Source organism: Mastigoproctus giganteus, chromosome 1 (assembly GCF_048544385.1).
Source record: "Mastigoproctus giganteus isolate SK-2022 chromosome 1, ASM4854438v1, whole genome shotgun sequence".
Classification (NCBI taxonomy): domain Eukaryota; kingdom Metazoa; phylum Arthropoda; class Arachnida; order Uropygi; family Thelyphonidae; genus Mastigoproctus; species Mastigoproctus giganteus.
Genome location: NC_143575.1, coordinates 238,990,534 through 239,010,487, shown reverse-complemented (window position 1 = coordinate 239,010,487; position 19,954 = coordinate 238,990,534). Strand labels below are relative to the sequence as shown.

Sequence of the window (19,954 nt, the reverse complement as noted above, 5' to 3'; positions counted from 1 at the left end):
AGTGCTGGAGCCCCCTTACTGTTTACAGTATTTATTAATGATACTGATGAAGGGCACATCAAGGTTACTTTCTAAGTTTTCAGATGATACAAAGGTTGGTAGGGTGATTAATGATAAGGATCAAGATATACTATCGCAACAAGATCTAGAAAAATTAGGCAGATGGGCTAAGAAGTGACAATTCAGATTTAACATTGATAAATGCGAGATACTAAACATGGGCAGCAGTAAACTCCAAAATACAATACCAATTAGGTGGTACCACACTCAAGGTTGTTATTTGGTTTTTTTTTTTAGGAGCATTAGCAACTAAGGCCATATTGCTCCGGGGATATGCGGCAGTCATTCCCTGACCTTTCCGCATCCTCCGTATTTGGTGGTCACCACACTTAAGGTAGTGGAGAACGAAAGGCACCTAAGAGTTATTGTACAGTCTGACACTAAGTTCTCTGAGCAAACGCTGACATGCTTCTAGAATTGCTCATGGGGTTCTCGTAAGGTTACACAAGAACTTTGCCAGCAGAACAAGGATGTGACTATTCAATTGTATAAGACAATAGTCAGGCCACATCTTGAGTACTGCATACAGGTTTGGAAGCCTCATTTTAAGAAGATGCCAGTCTCTTGGAATGTGTGAAGAGAAGAAAAGCAACTACATTAGTCAAGAACACAAAGAGGTACTTTTATTATTATTATTATTATTATTATTATTATTAGCTATATGGTGCAAGGAAGCCTGAGGCTTATGCTGCACCAGCCAAAAAAGAAAAAAGAAAAAAAAAAAGAAAAAATTTCCTGAGTTACCCTGAGAGAGAGAGAGAGAGAGAGAGAGAGAGAGAGAGAGAGAGAGAGAGAGAGAGAGAGAGAGAGAGAAGGGAATCACCAAGAAAGAGAAGAATGATGATATCCAGCTCAGGACCCTGGGTGTGCCAAGCCCATACTCACCAGATGTGAGCCCCTGGGGTTAGATATTTCAACAAAATACTTAGGTTCTGCAAATTGCAGTGCTCAGAAACTAAACACTTGTGAGGAGGCCTCATTAGTGTTTAAGGCTTTAAAATGGATTGAGTAAACTTAATTATGATGGTATTCTTAATCTTCCTCAGGCAACACATACAAGGAGTCAAAACTTTAAACTGACTAAACATAAAATACCATCTAGTGTTGTGGAAGTGGATTGGATTACTTACTTAGACCCAAGTATAAGTAAGTAAGCAACTGCTAATGCTTTACCAATTCTACAGTGAACATCTGCCTCAGCACCTCCTAGACAATATGCTAGAAAGTGTTGAATGCCAAAAAAAATGCAGCCTTCTTATATGGCAGTGTTGATATTGGAGAAGCTGGTGGTACAAGTGTTGGTCTTCACACAGCAACTAGAATTCATGTAGAGGTTCTGGAAAATACTGATGTAGTGCTGAGGGATGCCATGCATTCCCATGATGCTCCACAATGATTCTCATACGTATGCTGTCAAATGCTTTTTTGAAATCTATGAAGTTAATTGATAGCAGCCATTAGAATTCCACACTGTTCAATGATTTTTTTTTGGGCTGATGCTATATAAGCTTGCTTTCTTGCATCATTTGCCATTACTGCTATTACTGCTATCATTTGCCATAAATTGCACAGTGTGAAAATTTTTTCACTTTATGATCGTCCGTGGTGGAAACCAGCTTACTCTTTTTGTAGGGTTTTGTCAACCACCGTTTGTGGATGTTTAAGTAAGACAATAAAGGTTTTACCAGAGATCAAAAGAAGAGTGTGATGCCCCTTTGGTAGTTAAAATCGGTGATATTGGCTTTTTTCGTAGTTGGATGATCACTCCTTTTCTCCACACACTGGGAACACTCTGTTTTCTGGCACTCATTCAACAGTCTTGTTAGCTCTTGTATTATTGTGAGACCACCATATTTCAGTAGTTCTGCTGAGATTTGGTCTCATCAGGCAGCCTTATTTGTTCTTGAACATCTGTATCCCTTTGCTGGTCTCTGCAGCCATGATCATACCCAAGTTTACATCCAGTGCACTTGGGAGGGTGGAAATACTGAAGTCAAAGGTTACAGCTGGGTCCAGATGGTTCAATCTCCTTAAATTGCACTATCCAGCAAACATCTTGTTCTTTTTTGGTGAGCAGGGTCTTCCTGGCTTTATCTTTGATAGGGATGTTGGTGTTGCTTCTTGTTCTGGTTAATTCTTGCACAATTCGATACAGTGTCTTTATGTCATTCTTGTTTGCTGCTTCCTGTGCTTCTGTTCCTTTCTGTTACAGTCAGTCTTTCTTGTCAACTCGACAACTCTTTACTTTGTGGTCTAGCCCTTGGTAACTGACTGTGGCTTCTGCTTGTTCTTTGGATGTTTTTTGCTTGCTCTTGCTGCTGTTTTGCTGCCTTCCATTCATCAATCAATTTCCAGGTTTCGTCTTATATCCAATGTTCACTTTGAATTCCTCTTTTTTATTCAATCGTTTCCTCCATGCTCTTGGTTACCACTTGTTTGAACCATGTCCACTTTTTTTTGACTGTTGCGTGTTGCAGTTGTTGAAACCGGTAGTCTAGGCTGAGTTGATACTCTCTGGTCATGACATGGTATCTCAATTTCTCAACCACATATGGGTAGGTTGGTTGCCATTTTTTTTTTTTCCTTTTCTTTTTAACTGGAGCTTTAGTGACATTCTCAAGAGATGGTGGTCTGACCTTACAATGGCTCATCTATATGTTCTCAGACCTTCTAATCCTGAAGGCCCAATGTTTACTGGTGCAGATATAGTCGATTTCATTGTTGATGATCCCAACTGGTAACTGACATGTCTTCTTGTGGATATTTTTATATGTGAAATAGGTGTTCTAATGTTGTTTATGCTGCAAAACAGCAGTAAACATTCTCATTGTCATTTATTTGTTTTGCTGAACCATGAGGGTTGACTGGAAGTGGATGGTTTGAATAAATTTAAGGAACAGTTAGACATTATTCGATGGAATGGACAAATGAGGTGGGCACTGTTGCTTTTTTTTTTTTTGACTAATGCTAGGAAGCTTGCTTCCTAGAAACTGCTAATAATATTAAATATAAAGTTTTACATTTGAAGAATAGAAATCCAAAAGTTATTTGTAAGCTACTGGGAGAGGAGTTTAAAAGTGGCTCAGTAAAAAAGACTAAGACTTAGGAGTTATGATGTAATCATGTATGATACCATGCAGTGTAATCACCTGGCTACAAAGGAAATTCATGTCTTGTTTGTGATTCATAGGACCTTTGCAAATAAGGAGAAGTGTGCCATTGTCCATCTGTATAAGATAATAGAATTGTCTTACAGCATTTCACACAGCATTTGGAATCTCACATCACATTTTAAATACTCCATTAAAGTTTAGAGGCTACATAAAAAAAACTTTGAGAGAGAGAGAGAGAGAGTTCAAAGAAAAGCAACAACATTCATGAAGAGTGGCAGTCAACATATTAAGAATGGCATATATGATGTGTATACTAAGATTGAAAACTAGCCACCTTGGTATGGTGTGGGGTGATTGGGGTGCATAAAGCCCCTGAGATGGATAATTAAAATGATTGAAATTGATTTATTTTCATTTGTAAGTGAGATAAGAACCAAGAGGCATGAATATAACATCTTAGGGATGTTTTTTTTTTTTTTTTTTTTTTTTTTTATGAGAACCCCAAACACGAAAGGTATCAAAACCTATAGTACTTAGTACCGTGCATGGGTTGAAGGAGAAGTATGGGGAGAGGGGAGGGGGATGCCGGAAACTTTGCTCTAGAGACTAAACATGGGTTTCACCACTTCAAGCCTCCAATAAGCAAAGTGGTGGTATTTCACCGGTTGATGAAAGTCATCTACCACCTGAAAGTAATAGAAGACTGCATCTCATGTCTTTGGGAAGCATGTTATAGAACACTAGAATAAATTATCCTCCCAATATGGGCAAGGTAAGGAGTTCAGTAAAGTTATAGGTGGAATTGGGTGACCACATTCTTGTGATGGGAAAAATATGAATGATTTGGGTATTTTTTTTTTAATGCAGATAAAAAAAAGTCTTATTCCTTGCATCATTTAGCCATTTTCTAATATTAATATAATAAACATTATTTTAATTATATTATGTGAAACAACATTTTAAATTATGACTATAACAGAGCAGAATATAATATAACTATCTTTTACCTCCAATTGCTGTCTTAACAAACTGAGGTTCAGACCATGGTGAACAGTGTATTCCCACACATGCTTTGAGCTGAACACTATACTTAGTGTAATAAAGAAGATCATGTATATATGCTGTATATGTTTTATTGTGTGGCTCAGCTTCTATTTTTATCTCTCCATTTGGTGAGTGCCTAATCTCATAATGAGAAATAATTCCATTAGGAGTGTTTGGTGGTTCCCACTGGACTTGAATTGTCGTGCTGCTTGCCAAAGTAACATGAAGATTTTCTGGTGGGTCAGATGGTGCTAGCAGAATAACAACAAAAAAAATATATATATAAAATAAAACAATATATAAAAAATCCTTACAAATTACAAAAAATTTTATGAAAATTTATAAAAAATGATAGGTCCATTTTATTAAGTACAATAAAAACACAGTAGCTCATATGTGACCATAGGATAAATCTTGGATTTCTGAGATATAAATCTTGTGTTTCATCAACCAGTTTTTACTGGTAACGATACCTATTTAGTATTTAGTATGTTGTTACGAAAAAAGTACTTACATATAAGATGTCATGTTACAATCAAATATTTATCAAAAAAATATAAATTGGGATTCAGTTTAATGAGAAAAAAAATTACAGTTATTTCCATTGATTTAAAAAAAAAGAAAGAGAATGCTAAAAATAAAAAAATAATAATGGGTTAAGACTATATTTAATTTAAATGTTGACATTAAAATCGCTATAAAGAATAACAAGTCATTATTATTGTATTGTATCATTTACTAAAGTGATATTATAAATACTAAAATGTGTAATATTTTAAAATACATTTTTTATTCCTTACCACAATTGACTGCTCTTATGCTACATAGGTACACTGATAATGTTTAAGAAATTAATATTTATAAAGACAAAACACTTTTTATGCAAATAATTAACACAATATAAATATCTTTAATAATAACAGAAACACAAACAATTTATATAATATGAAATATTTTATTTTCACCTTAATAGCTTATAAATTAAATTAATTATTTCTTAATTACTGCGAAATTTGAAAAAAATTTAAAATTAAAAAATCACTATTAAAAAAATACCCTGAAAAAGTTTTGCACAGGGCCTCACAAATTTTGGGGCCAGCCCTGGTTGTGGTAAAATGACAGTGTTCCTCACCCTGAAACCTTATCACAACACAAAGGATTATTCTATCAAGAAAAGCAGTCTTGCCAGAGTGATCATAAATTAGCTCTACTGACCAGAAATCAATATTGTAGACCAGCAGGCATAAAAAGTGTAATTGCAAATCAGTTCTGCCAAATTCAGCTTTACATCATGAAAAAATTACCTCAACAAAACAGATATAGTTTTATGATTACATGGGAGAATATATCTAACCGGTGAAAGTGACTAGCAGTAAAGAAATCAAATTAGATATTTGCGAGAGTTTTTTTTTATTATTTTATTAAAGTTTTTGATTTTATCAAAAGTTCTGAAAGAAAAATTAAGAGTTTTGCTGAAATTACAAGAGAAAAAAGACATCCCTTATGTATGGGTGTGAGGAGGATAGTCTGTGAACACAGTTGCTATATACAAAAAATGGCCCAATTTGATGTAAATTATATCATTACAAGTATTCAGACATTACTTCCACAAATATTGTGTACTATTCAAAAGTCCCCAAAGGGGATGCATATTAACTCAGCTACACCAATATAAGTCTCAAGAGCAGTCTGCCCAGCAACACTACATTAAAAGTCAGTATTGGAATTTCAGTATCGGATGGTAGTTGGATGCCATATCAGTAATCTTTCATTGTGAGCAAATACAACTCATCTGAACCTCCCAGAATTTGCTGTGGTGGATGTTATTCCAAAATGTAAGACTATCTATGGTACCACAACAAAAAATAATAAATAATAAGTAAATAAATAAATAAAAGAGTCTGTAGGGGCCTCAAACTCACAGAACATATTCAACACATTTTGTGAGTTTGGGATGGATATCTCCTCTGCAATTTTTTATTTGATAGACATGTTTAGCTGTAGATTTTGCCTGGTGGAAGCAGATCTATAGTATGGGACTGTTTCAGCTCTGTTCCAATGTTAGCATTGCCTCAAACTATTACATCCATGACCTGTTTGGACATCTGAACAATTATGCATTATATAGCCTGTGGCTGTACTACAGAACCTAGGGCAGTGCCCAGTCAGCAACACCCCAACGTTCCATGTCATTCACCAAGCATCATACTAGTGTGGTTTGTGGAGAGTGACATCAAAAAGCTGAACCGAGTTCAGAGCAAAGACCTCAACCCCAACAAATACAAATGAAATGAACTGGAGTGTAAGACTAGGCATCCAACTACCATCCTATATTGATATTCCAATACTGACCTTTAATGTAGTGTTGCTGTGCAGACTGCTCTTGAGACTTATACTGGTGTATTCAACTCTGGCAGTAAGCTAGATAATCTTGTAATAACTGAGAGTAAAGTAGAGGGAAAATTGTTGAAGATAAACACAATAAAGGCATCTGGGGTGGATGGGATCTATCCAGTTATATTAAAGGAGGCAGCAAAAGAAGTAAGCAAACCCTTAGCCATAATTATGAGAGCTTCCTTGGACTCAGGGGAGGTACCCATAGACTGGAGATGTGCAAATGTGACCCCAATTCACAAAGGAGGATCAAAGGCTGACACAAGTAATTATAGACCTGTGAGTTTAACTTCTGTTCCAGGAAAATTAATGGAGGCACTGGTTAAAGAAGTACTGCAGGATCATCTAGACAAGACTTCAGTTACAGCTCGGACACAGCATGGTTTTGTTAAGGGAAAGTCTTCCTTGACCAATTTGATTGGATACTATGGTGCAGTCACAAAAGAACTGGATGCAGTGAATAACTTTGATATTATATACTTGGATCTTAGAAAGGCTTTTGATACTGTTGCACATGGAAGACTGCTGCACAAATTGGAGCAGTGTGGCATTGGAGGCAAATTGCTGCTATGGATAAAGGGTTAGTTGAGGGGGGAGAAGACAGAGAGTGGTAATCAATGGACACTGCTCATCATAGACTAATGTTATTAGTGGAGTCCCTCAGGGTTCAGTGTTGGGTCCATTATTGTTTTCTGTATTTATAAATGATATTGATGATGGTATATCAAGCTTAATGTCCAAGTTTGCAGACGATATAAAGGTTGGCAGGGTTGTTAAGGACCCTAATGACACTATGCTGCTGCAACAGGATCTGGAAAGGTTGAGCAGATGGGCTGAGAGGTGGCAAATGAAGTTTAACATTGACAAATGTAAAGTACTACATATGGGAAACAGCAACCCCAGAGCAACATATCAACTCTGTGGTACTACACTGACAGCGGTAGAGAATGAAAGGGACCTGGGGGTGGTTGTGCAGGCAGATATGAAGTTTTCTGAGCAGTGCAGACGGGCTGCAAGAGTAGCTCATGGTGTATTGTCGATGATATATAGGAATTTTTCTAGCAGGGATAAGGAGGTGATTATTCCCTTGTTTAAGGCAATGTTCAGGCCAAACCTAGAGTACTGTATACAGGTCTGGAGGCCTCATTTCAAGAAGGATGTAGAGATGCTGGAACATGTACAGAGAAGGGCAACAAGATTAGTGAATGGAACAAAGGATTGCTCTTATGAGGAAAGGCTTAAGTTCTGCAAATTACAGTGTCTGGAGACTAGGTACCGGCGAGATGATCTGATAGAGGTGTATAAAGCTTTGAGTGGTTTGAGCATGCTCAATGCCAATGGGATTCTTCCTCTTGCTCAGAATAATCACCTGAGAGGGCATAAATTCAGATTGAGGAAAGACAGATGTAGGATAGACGTGCGGAAATTTGCCTTTAGCCAGAGTGTAGTTGGTTGGTAGAACAGACGTCCATCCCTTGTTGTGGAAGTTGATAGCCTAAATAAATTTAAGGCTCAGCTGGATAGGTGTTTCTAATGAACGGAGGGATGAAGTGGAAGTGGTTTTTTTTTTTTTGGTTTTTTTTTTGGCTGACGTTGCATAAGCTTGCTTTCTTGCATCATATGCCTCTACTAATGCTAATGCTAAATTCTAATAGAGTGGGCCAGTAAATCAGAGTGTCTTATAATGCAAGATTTTAACTTCCCAGATATTTACTGGAACTTAGGGGTTGGTCATTCGCACACTAGCAAGGCTTTTGTGGATGTATTGGATGATTGTTCTCTACAGCAGCATGTTAGAGAGGCAACAAGAGGGAGTAACACTCTTGATGTGATTTTCAGCAGTGATTATTCATGCATTAAGAATTTACAGATAAAGGAACCACTAGGTGGCAGTGATCACAGCATACTGATTTGGGATTTACTTAAAGATGTAACTACCATCTCTAAAGGGAAGGATTTTTGCTTTCGTAAAGGTGCTTACAGTGGTCTCAGAGATTTTTTTAATTCTATACAGTGGGACCAACTGATGATGTTACCAACAGCAAATTCTAAATGGGAAGCATTCAAGAAAGTAATCTTGGAAACTACTAGACTTTTTTGTTCCAACTAATAATTAATGTTCTAGGTTTAGGCCCAAATGGATATCAGATGAACTAATGACACTCGTGGCAGACAATACACATGCATGGGATGCATATAAATTATCAGGTGACACAGAAGCCTATGATAGATACAATCTAGTCTGTAAACAAGTCACAAAGGAGGTTAGACAAGCAAAGGTAAACTACGAGAAATGTTTGGCAAAGGATGCAAAGAAAAACAGCAACGGCTTCTTTACTTATATAAACTCTAAAAGGAAGGGGATGAATCAGATTGCTTCACTTGATATCAATAGTTTGACTGTAGATGATCATTCTAAGATAGCTACCAAACTAAATGGGTATTTTGCATCTACATTCACACGAGGAGTTATTCAAGGGGAGATGCCCAGAAGTTTATCAAACTCTAACCAGGGGTTGAATGATTTTGTAATAACTGAGAGCAAGGTGGAGGAGAAATTGTTGAAGTTAAACATAAGAAAGGCAACTGGGGTAGATGAGATCTATCCAGTTATATTAAAGGAGGTGGCAAAGGAAGTAAGCAAACCCTTAGCCATAATTATGAGAGCATCCTTGGACTTCGGGGAAGTCCCCACAGACTGGAGATGTGCAAATATATCTCCAATTCACAAAAGAGGATCAAACGAGTAATTACAGACCTGTTAGTTTGACTTCTGTTCCAGAGAAAATAATGGAGTCACTAGTTAAAGAAGCATTGAGGATCATCTAGAAAAGACAGCAGTAATAATTCACACAGCATGGGTTTGTTATGGCGAAGTTTTGTCTGATCAATTTGACTGGATACTATGAAGTGGTCACAAAGGAACAGGATGCAAAAAATAATTTTGATATCATTTACTTGGATTTCAGGAAAGCTTTTGATACTGTTGCACACGGAAGACTATTATACAAATTGGGGCAGTATGGCAGTAAGGGCAATTTGCTACAATGGATAAAAGGAAAGTTAAGTGGGGGAAGACAGAGAGTGGTAACCAATGGATACTGCTCATTGTGCATAGAAACCAATGGATACGGCTCTTTGTGCAACAATAGGCCCAACACTGAACCCCATTGCAGTTTTGTATATTTATCAATGATACTGATGGCAACTGAAGTTTAACATTGACCAATGCAAAGTACTGGCTATGGGTAGCAGTAACCCCAGAGAAATGTAGCAACTGGGTGGTGTTACGCTCGGGTAATGGAGAATGAAAGAGACCTAGGGGTAATATTGTAGTCAACCAAGAAGATTTCTAAGCAGTGCAGACAGACTGCCAGAGTAGGTCATAAGGTCTTATCAATGATATACAGAAATTTTGCTTGCAGGGATAAGGAGGTGATTATCCCCTTGTATAAGGCAATGGTCAGGCCACACCTTGAGTACTGCATACCAGCCTAGAAGCCTCATTTTAGGAAGGATGTAGAGTTGCTACAACGGGTACAGAGAAGGGCAACAAGACTGCTGTGTGAACAAGGGGGTGCTTTAAAAAAAAAAAAAAAAAAAAAAAAGAAAGGCTTAAGTTCTGCAAATTGCAGCTTCTGGAGACTAGGCACCTGCAAGGTGATCTTGATTGATGTGTATAAGGTCATGAATGGATCGAGCAGGCTCAATGCTGATGGGATTTTTCCTCTTGCTCACATTACAAACCTGAGGGGGTATAGATTCAAACTAAGGAAAGACAGTTGTAGAATAGATGTGCAGAAATTTGCCTTTAGCCAGCAGGTAGTTGATTGCTGGAACAAACTTCCATCTGTCGTTGCGGAAGTTGAGAGCTTAAATAAATTCAAGGCAGTACTAGACAAACGTTTGGAATGAATGGATGGGTTAAATGGAAAGGTTTTTTTTTTTTTTTGTCTGATGCTGTATAAACCTGATTTCTTGCATCATATGCCTCTGCTAATGCTAATACTAACATTATAATGCACTGATCGAAATCTAATCAGGAAATAAACTATGTAATTATTTACCTGTGCATTTGTAGTGGCATAATTGCCCCCCACTCTCTTCTCCTATTGGCTCAAATAAGTAATATAATTACCCCACCCTCTTCTCCCATTGGCTCGAATACATTGTAAATATCACTATGAGGAAAACTTTTTTAATGTATAAAGAGATATACAAAATTATATATCAATATAATTGCGCAGAGTTGTGTATAGTTGTTAAGGTTGACAACCTTAAACACATGCACAACTCTACTGCAGGAGTGGACTGGCACCATAATTTCTGTGTGGAATATTTGCACTGGCTGGGCTGCGGCCCCGAGGTGATCTGTTGAGACATGGATATACAGATTGCAAAAGCAAGACTGTATGCAATTACAAAAAAAAAAAAACCACAGTCTATCTATTAATTCTGTGGCATTCAACCTCTGGCCCACGAATAATATTTATATAGCCTGTGCAGCCATGAAAATGCCTACTTTGTTCGGATAAACGTATGTTTGCGAATAAATTTTTTCACACCTGAAATCAAATAAATATTTAAAAAGAAACAGAATAACAGATGAACATCTTCATTCTGTATTTAGAATTGGTGTCAAAAATTTTTAACCAAATTTTGAACAATTATCTAAAAATATCCAGCCTCAATCATCTCAAAAAAGTTTTGTTCAGTAAATGTTATTGTGCAATGAACTTAATAAATTTTCTGAATATTTTCAATTTTAGGTGTAACGCTATATTTATTTATTCACCTTAATATTGAAAAGCAGTGATCCTTTTCAGGTTGTAAATTTTCTAAAGTGAGCATTTAAAAGCAAAAGTCAGGTATTTTTTAAAAAAACAAAAATAAGTCATATTTTAATAAAATCTAAAAAATAAATCACTGACATAGACTTGTTGCACATAAAAGTGTTGGAAATTTTACATTTTTTAATTATAGCCTGAAAATAAAAAACAGTAACATGAAAATGGGAACTTTCTTTTACATGTAACAAGATATGGAAAATGTAACACACTGTAACACAACGTAACAACATAATTTTTCTCGAATCACTCAGTGGAACCTGCGAAACAAATCTAACTTTTAATATAGCCCCTGTACAGGAAAAGGTTGGACACTACTGTGTTAACTAATACAGTGAAGTATCTGCTGCAATCAAATTGCAATAATGAAGTGTAAACTCCTCTGGCCCAAATGTACAGAGTATAGATAGAAATTTATTATTATTACTTATAATTAGCCTTATTACTAGTGGTTCCTCATTAGTAATAAGTCCAGTTAGAAATTTAATACTTTTTTATTCATAATACTTTCTTCCTTATTCAATCTGTGAATCTTGGTTTTACCAGTCTGTCCTTGTATTAATGTAAGTATTGCTTATAATTGTCTAAGAGCTGCATGTATAAATTAAAAATATATAAATACAAGTACTAAAATAAAAAAACAGCATAAAAGAGAATAATAATTCCATTTACCTCCTGAAGGAGTTTTTTGGCATACTGGCTCACTGTCTTCACTTACTTGGCCAGCCTTTGTATATGCTCTAATTACAACTTTATAGTTTGTGAAAGGTTTCAAACCACCAACAGTAAAAGCTTCTGCTTGCGAATCAACGATGTTAATGGTTCTCTGACCTAGAACAACACAACACAAAATATCAACATAGTAGAAGACAAGGAAATTTTTGTGATACTGCAAAAGTGCTACTAACTAAAACAATTCTCTTAGATATCAATATTAAATATGAAAGTAATGTACAAGTTAGTGCATTTGCATCATTTCTGTACATGGCCAACTGCAAGAGTAGTTATAAATTGGCATCATTAAGTATATCTCATATTGTGAATACCTTCACAATGAGTTTCCATGATATTACACTACCTTGAATAACACCATAATCTAAATTACTCCACACCATCAGGCATCTCTCATATTGTATATTTATACTTTGCAACTGGGTTGTCATCACTGAAACACCAGGGTACCTGCCCACCCACTGATGAGGCATCAATAAGCTCCAAAACGGTGCCGTATGGGTGATGACATCCACTGAGAATAAGTAACAATAGTCTTCTCCTATGGTGAAGCATTACTTATTCAAGGTAGTGTAGTATCATGATAACTCATTGTGAAGGTATTCACAATATGAGATATACTTAATGATGCCAATTTATAACTACTTATGTAGTTGGCTATGTACAGAAATGATGCAAATGCATTAACTTATACATTAATTAAACTATTTATGTAACCTGAGGCTTTAGCCCTAAACTATACCGTAATCTAAATATGAAAGTTTAAGAATAGCACATAACTGTTCAATTGGATACTACAACTCACAATTTATTAATAAATTTTTGTTATGTATTTTATATTATTTTAATTTTGCATCGATTTGTGAAAAAATATTTTCACAAATAAGCAAAAATATTTTTTATTTTAATATTTTTAAAATATTTTTTAATAAGAGGGACACACACATGGTTGCAGAAGCTATTTTGTCTCTGCAAGCATTTGTGTCCCAGATAAGAATCTATATCAAGATACCTTGAGAGTAGGAGTGTGCTATCAAGATAAATTGAGAGTACGAGTGTGCTATAGGCCTAATGACTCTGATGAGTATAATAAGAAACTGTACAGGGAAATAGAGGGGGCCAGTAAATCAGAGAGCCTTATAATGGGGGATTTTAATTTCCCAGATATTGATTGGAATTTGTGGGTTGGTCACTCACACACTAGCAAGGCTTTTGTGGATTTATTGGATGATTGTTTTCTACATCAGCATGTTCGGGAGGCAACTAGAGGGAGTAATACTCTTGATCTGATTATCAGTAGTGATTCTTCATGCATTAAGAATCTGCAGATAAAGGAACCACTAGGTGGCAGTGATCACAGTGTGCTGCAGCAGGATTTACTCAAAGAGGTAACTACCATCAGGGGTAAATGGAAGGGTTTTAGCTTTCGTAAAGGCAACTACGATGGTCTGAGACAGTATTTAAATTCTATACGGTGGGACCAACTGATGATGTTACCAACAGCAAATTCAAAATGGGAAGCATTAAAAGAACTTATCTCGGAAGCTACTAGGCTTTACATACCAACTAAGAAATATTGTTCAAGGTTTAGGCCTAAATGGATGTCAGATGAACTAATGAGACATAAGGCAGAGAAGAAAAATGCATGGGATACATATAAATTAATGGGCGACATGGAAGCCTATGATAGATATAAGCTGTTATTTTTTTTATTTGTTTTTTTTTTAGGAGCATTAGCAACTAAGGCCATATTTCTCCGGGAATATGTGGTGGTCATTCCCTGACCTTTCCGCATTCTCCATACTTGGTGGTGACGGGATGGAACCCCGGTCTAATCAAGAAGTGTGTGTTACACACTGTTGCTCCTTCCCACCTGGCTAAGGAGGCGCCCAGATATAAGCTGGTCTGTAACCAAGTCACAAAGTAGATTAGGCAGGCAAAGGCAGATTATGAGAAACCCTTGGCAAAGGATGCAAAGAAAAATAGAAAAGAATTCTTTACCTATGTAAACTCTAGAAGGAAAGGGATGAATCAGATTGGTCCACTGGATATTGATGGTTCAACAGTTGAGGATCCTGCTCAGGTGGCTAACAAACTAAAAGAGTATTTTGCATCGATATTCACACATGAGGAGTTATTCAGGAAGGGGAATGCCAGAGGTGAAATAAATTCTGGCAGTGAGCTAGATGATTTTGTAATAACTGAGAGTAAAGTGGAGGAGAAATTGTTGAGGATAAACATAAAAAAGGCACCAGGGGTGGATAGGATCTATCCAGTTATATTAAAGGAGGTAGCAAAGGAAGTAAGCAAACCCTTAGCCATAATTATGAGAGCTTCTTTGGACTCAGGGGATGTACCCATAGACTGGAGATGTGCAAATGTGACCCCAATTCACAAAGGAGGGTCGAAGGCTGACACAAGTAATTATAGACCTGTGAGTTTAACTTCTGTTCCAGGAAAATTAATGGAGGCACTGGTTAAAGAAGCACTGCAGGATCATCTAGACAAGACTTCAGTTATAGTTCAGACACAGCATGGTTTTGTTAGGGGAAAGTCTTGCCTGACCAATTTGATTGGATACTATGATGCAGTCACAAAAGAACTGGATGTAGGGAATAACTTTGATATTATATATTTGGATCTTAGAAAGGCTTTTGATACTATTGCACATGGAAGACAGCTGCACAAATTTCAGCAGTGTGGCATTGGAGGCAAATTGCTGCTATGGATAAAGGGATGGTTTGGTTTGGCTTGGTTTGGATTTTATTGGTGCATTAGCAACTAAGGCTATAATGCGCCAAGACCAGATAAAGGGATGGTTGAGGGGGAGAAGACAGAGAGTGGTAATCAATGGACACTGCTCATTGTGGACTAATGTTATTAGTGGAGTCCCTCAGGGTTCAGTGTTAGGTCCATTATCGTTTACTGTATTTATAAATAATATTGATGATGGTATATCAAGCTTAATGTCCAAGTTTGTAGATAATACAAAGGCTGGCAGGATTGTTAAGGACGCTACTGATGCTATGCTGCTGCAACAGGATCTGGAAAGGTTGAGCAGATGGGCTGAGAGGTGGCAAATGAAGTTTAACATTGACAAATGTAAAGTACGACAAATGGAAAACAGTAACCCCAGAGCAATGTATCAACTCTGTGGTACTACACTGACAGGGGTAGAGAATGAAAAGGACCTGGGGGTAATTGTGCAGGCAGATATGAAGTTCTCTGAGCAGTGCAGACGGGCTGCAAGAGTAGCTCATGGTGTCTTGTCAATGATATACAGGAATTTTTCTAGCAGGGATAAGGAGGTGATTATTCCCTTGTATAAAGCAATGGTCAGGCTACACCTTGAGTACTGTACACAGGTCTGGAGGCCTCATTTCAAGAAGAATGTATAGCTGCTGGAATGAGTACAGAAAAGGGAAACAAGATTAGTGAATGGAACAAAGGGTTGCTCTTACGAAGAAAGGCTTAAGTTTTGCAAATTACAGTGTCTGGAGACTAGGCACCGGTGAGGTGATCTGATAGAGGTGTATAAAGCCTTGAATGGTTTGAGCATGCTCAATGCCGATGGGATTCTTCCTCTTGCTCAGAATAATCACCTGAGAGGGCATAAATTCAAATTGAGGAAAGACAGATGTAGGATATATATGCGGAAATTTGCCTTTAGCCAGTGGGTAGTTGGTTGGTGGAAGACTTCCATCCCTTGTTATGGAAGTTGATAGCCTAAATAAATTTAAGGCCCAGCTGGACAGGTATTTCGAACGAATGGGGGGGGGGTGAAATGGGAGTGGGTTTTTTTTTTTTTTTTTGGCTGATGCTGCATAAGTTTGCTTTCTTGCATCATATGCCCCTGCTAATGCTAATACCTAGATAGGAATCTATAGCAAGTTCTAAAATCTATGATTTAAGCCTGCTACTATGCAGCATTTCATTCCCATCAGCAGAAAGACTGGGATTCCTACTGAGGACACCCATATAATATGGGTTAATTTTTCTGAGTGCAGGAAAAAACTGGAGTCTGAATTAAAAATGCTATCCCTGCACAAGACCAACTTGGAACCTTGAATGACAAGGTATACCTAACAAACTGGGCACTCATTGTAATAACATACATTAAATGCTTTTGTTGATAAGTATGAACATATTGTAATCAAAAATGCTTATAAAACCATAATATATGAATTAAATTTTATATTAAAACATTAAGGTGAAATATGAAATACATTTGTGAAAAAAAATAAGGTGGTAGTCTGATCTAGAATGTAAACCAGCCATCTAGATTGTTTACTGCAAGAAAATGATTTCTGAGATATGCATTTTTGCTTAAGTAACAATTTATAATATTGCGAAATAAGAGTTAAGAAAACCCCGTAATCATACCTGGCAACAAACGTTATTATCACACAATAAAAAACATTATTTTGTAAAAATTGATATACCTCATATAAAAGAGTGTAAAACAAACACAGTAGATAAACAAAGACAAAAATCATTTTCCTCAGTTAATTATCTTGTAGAACAAAATTCCTTTATAAGACTGTGAGGGCACTGCAAAAATAAAGGCTAATGCAATCATTACATATAGATACACTCACCTATGCACTGATCATGACAACCTTTATTCACTCTACAATAAACTATCTGAAACTTTTCTACAACACCTTTCTGAGCACTGCAGTCAAGTTTCCAAATAACTCTGAGTGATGATGAGTTTTTCTGTTCTGCTATTACTTGTTTAATCTTGCTTAATGCTACAAAATATGAAAAGAAAGTTTTTAAAAAGTAATTGAAACTAAAGGAAAGAATATTTAATACAGAAAGAGTAATTCAATAACAGTATTTATGTTCAAAAGTGATATTATATTTGACATTAGGACTTAAGTTATAACATCAAATATAGTATATATATATCCATGTGTTTAACAAGATTTTGCAGCTCCGGTGAATGCTAAGTTTTTAATTATATTTAGCCATTTTATTTACTTAATTGTTTTTTTAAATTATTTTATATAAGTAGCTTATAGTCCTAGTCAAGCTCGGTTTATTTTGAATTTGGATAGCAATTTTGAAAGTTAATACTTAGTGCCAGTAGATTTACTCTTCGTAACTTGCCGCCATTGTTATACAATTCAATGTATATCCAGAACTAGACAGCATAAGGTTTCACATAAAACTAGATAGCGAAACATGTAGCATTGTATAAGAAATTTGTTAGCTTAGTATTGTATAATATTATCAATTAATCAGTAAAATTTATTAATCTTATTAAATTTCATTGTCAATTAAATTGTACTTAAACGGAATCATTACCCAAAATAGAGCAGCAATGTAACACTCACAGATTAGCCAAAGTGCTGTGGCTTGGGGGAGAACCAAAGGGGGCGATTCTCCAATGCATCACAGTCTAAAAAAATGCAAGAAATTTGAAATGTTTGCAGACCTGTCTAGAGCAGGACATGATCTAGCCAAGGACGATGTCTTTGGGTGTGCTAGATGCAGTTACTGTGAGAAAATTAGGTGCCAACTCAGCGTTCTGATGGGTGTCTATGAGAGTTTGAGTTGTAGGGTGGATGCCCTCAAGGTTAGTTTGTTATTTGGTTTTTAGGAGCATTAGCAACTAAGGCCATATTGCTCCGTGAACATGCGGTGGTCATTCCTGACCTTTCCGCATCCTCCGTATTTGGTGGTGACGGGCTCGAACCCCGGTCTAATCAAGAAGCGTGTGCTACTCACTGCTGCTCCTTCCCACCTGGCTACGGAGGCGCCTGCCCTCAAGGAAATTAATTAGAGGAGCCCATCAAGCTCTCAGCTGCCTAACTCAAAGCCAGAGCTCACTCCTTCACATCAGGCAATCCCCAAGGCAGAAGGCACTGGTCCCACAGGAACTAGTTATTGTTGGTGATTCTATTGTCAGGGAGATGGGGAATATATTATGCAAAAAAAAAAGGATAGGTGCAACAGGACAGAGTATGTCTGCCAGGGGCAAAAGTTGATGACATTGTAGAGCAGATATCATCTTTTAAGGGCACAAATGGTGATATTGTTGTACATGTTGGCACTAATGACCTTAAGAGTAAGAGATCTGCAGATTTACTTAATAAGTACAGGTCAATGTTGAAAAAAAGTCACAAGCTAGGGTTGAATTTGAAAGTTCCTGCAATTCTATCCAGACATGATAGGAGGGAGTATATGATGAGAGCCTTATCAATAAATTCAGCCTTGGAGAGATTGTGCAAGGTTCATGGGGTAGAATTTTTTCTAGTGTGGTCTGTGCTTGCTAACAGGAGAGTGTGCTTCTACAGGGATGAGATACACTTAAATAGAAAGTGTGCAGGAATATTTGCTGATGCTATCAAGGCAGTGTTAAATGAGTCATAAAACTGCTAGCTTGGGGGGGGGGGTTTCCACAGACTAAAAGATTAACTATAGCCGCAGGCAGAGGCAAAAGCGATTCTTGCATTGCTTCTATTGTAACGAGCAGCAGCCAAGAGAGCAAGTTGCTGGGGATTTCAAGAGCTGAAGTCAACATGAATAAATAAATACATGGGCTGAGTTAGGGTAACTAAGAGTATAAACAGGTGCATGTATACTTGCATGTACACCAATACTAGAAGTATAGTAAATAAATTTGATGAATTTGAAGTGCTGATCAAGGCATCAAATGCAAATATTGTTGGGATATCAGGGACATGGTGCCACACAGATATAAGCAGTGCAGAATTGGAATTTGGGGAGTACAATGTGTACAGAAAGGATAGACAGGGTAGGAAGGGAGGAGGGGTTATGCTGTTAGTTAAGAAACATATAAAATCTAATGAAGTGCATCCAGTTGACATGGGCAGACAGCAACGTTCAGTCAGTTTAGTGTGACATAAACACTGGGAAAAGAAAAACGAGAGTAGGAGTGTTTAATAGGCCTAATGAGTCTGATGAGTAAGATAAACAATTGTACAGAGAAATAGAGGGGGCCAGTAAATGAGAATGTCTTGTAATGGGGGATTTTAACTTTTAACATATTGACTGGAACTTGTGGGTTGGTCACTCGTATGCTAGCAAGACATTTGTGGCTTTATTGGAGGATTATTTTCTACATGTTCAAGGGGCAACCAGAAGAGTAATTCTCTTGATCTGATTATCAGCAGTGATTATTCATGCATTAGGAATTTGAAGATAAAGGAACCACTAGGTGAGAGTGATCATAGTCTAATATTGTGAGATTTACTCAAAGATGTACCTACCATCAAGGGTAAAGGGAAGAGTTTTTGTTTTCGTAAAGGTGAGTCGGGAAGTTTTTGAATTCTATACAGTGGGATCAATTGATGATCTTAAAAACAGTGAATTCTAAATGGGAGGCCTTCAAGGAATTAATCTTGGAAGCTACTAGTCTTTTCATACCAATTAAGAAATGCTGTTAAAGATTTAGGCCTAAATTGATGTCAGATGAACTAATGAGGCTCGTGGCAGAAAAGAAAATTGTGTGGGGTACATATATATTAGCAGGTGACACAGAAGACTACGGCAGATATAAGCTAGTCTGCAATCACATCACAAAGGAGGTTAGACAAGCGAAGGCTGATTTTAAGAAACCCTTGGCAAAGGATGCAAAGAAAAACAATAAAGGCCTCTTTACTTATGTAAACTCTAGAAGGAAGGGGATGAAAAAAATTGGTCCACTGAATGAGTATTTTGCATCTACATTTACACAGGAGGAATTCTATAAAGAAGCAGAGGACAGAAGTTTACTAAACTCTAACAGGGAGC

At 36.8% G+C, this 19,954-nt stretch overlaps 1 protein-coding gene across 9 annotated transcripts in view; it reads right to left on the bottom strand.

The window, feature by feature from the left end:
* The window catches only part of LOC150091676 (uncharacterized), a 480,181-nt gene that overhangs the window by 48,162 nt on the left and 412,065 nt on the right, over positions 1-19,954 (bottom strand). For all 9 annotated transcript variants that reach the window (XM_090376339.1, XM_090376320.1, XM_090376307.1 and 6 more), the window contains 3 exons: positions 16,789-16,944; positions 12,131-12,289; positions 4,181-4,468 (listed from right to left, as the gene is read on the bottom strand). In XM_090376339.1, the coding sequence (XP_090232465.1) occupies positions 4,181-4,468; positions 12,131-12,289; positions 16,789-16,944 (603 nt within the window). The remainder of the gene's footprint in view (positions 1-4,180; positions 4,469-12,130; positions 12,290-16,788; positions 16,945-19,954) is intronic.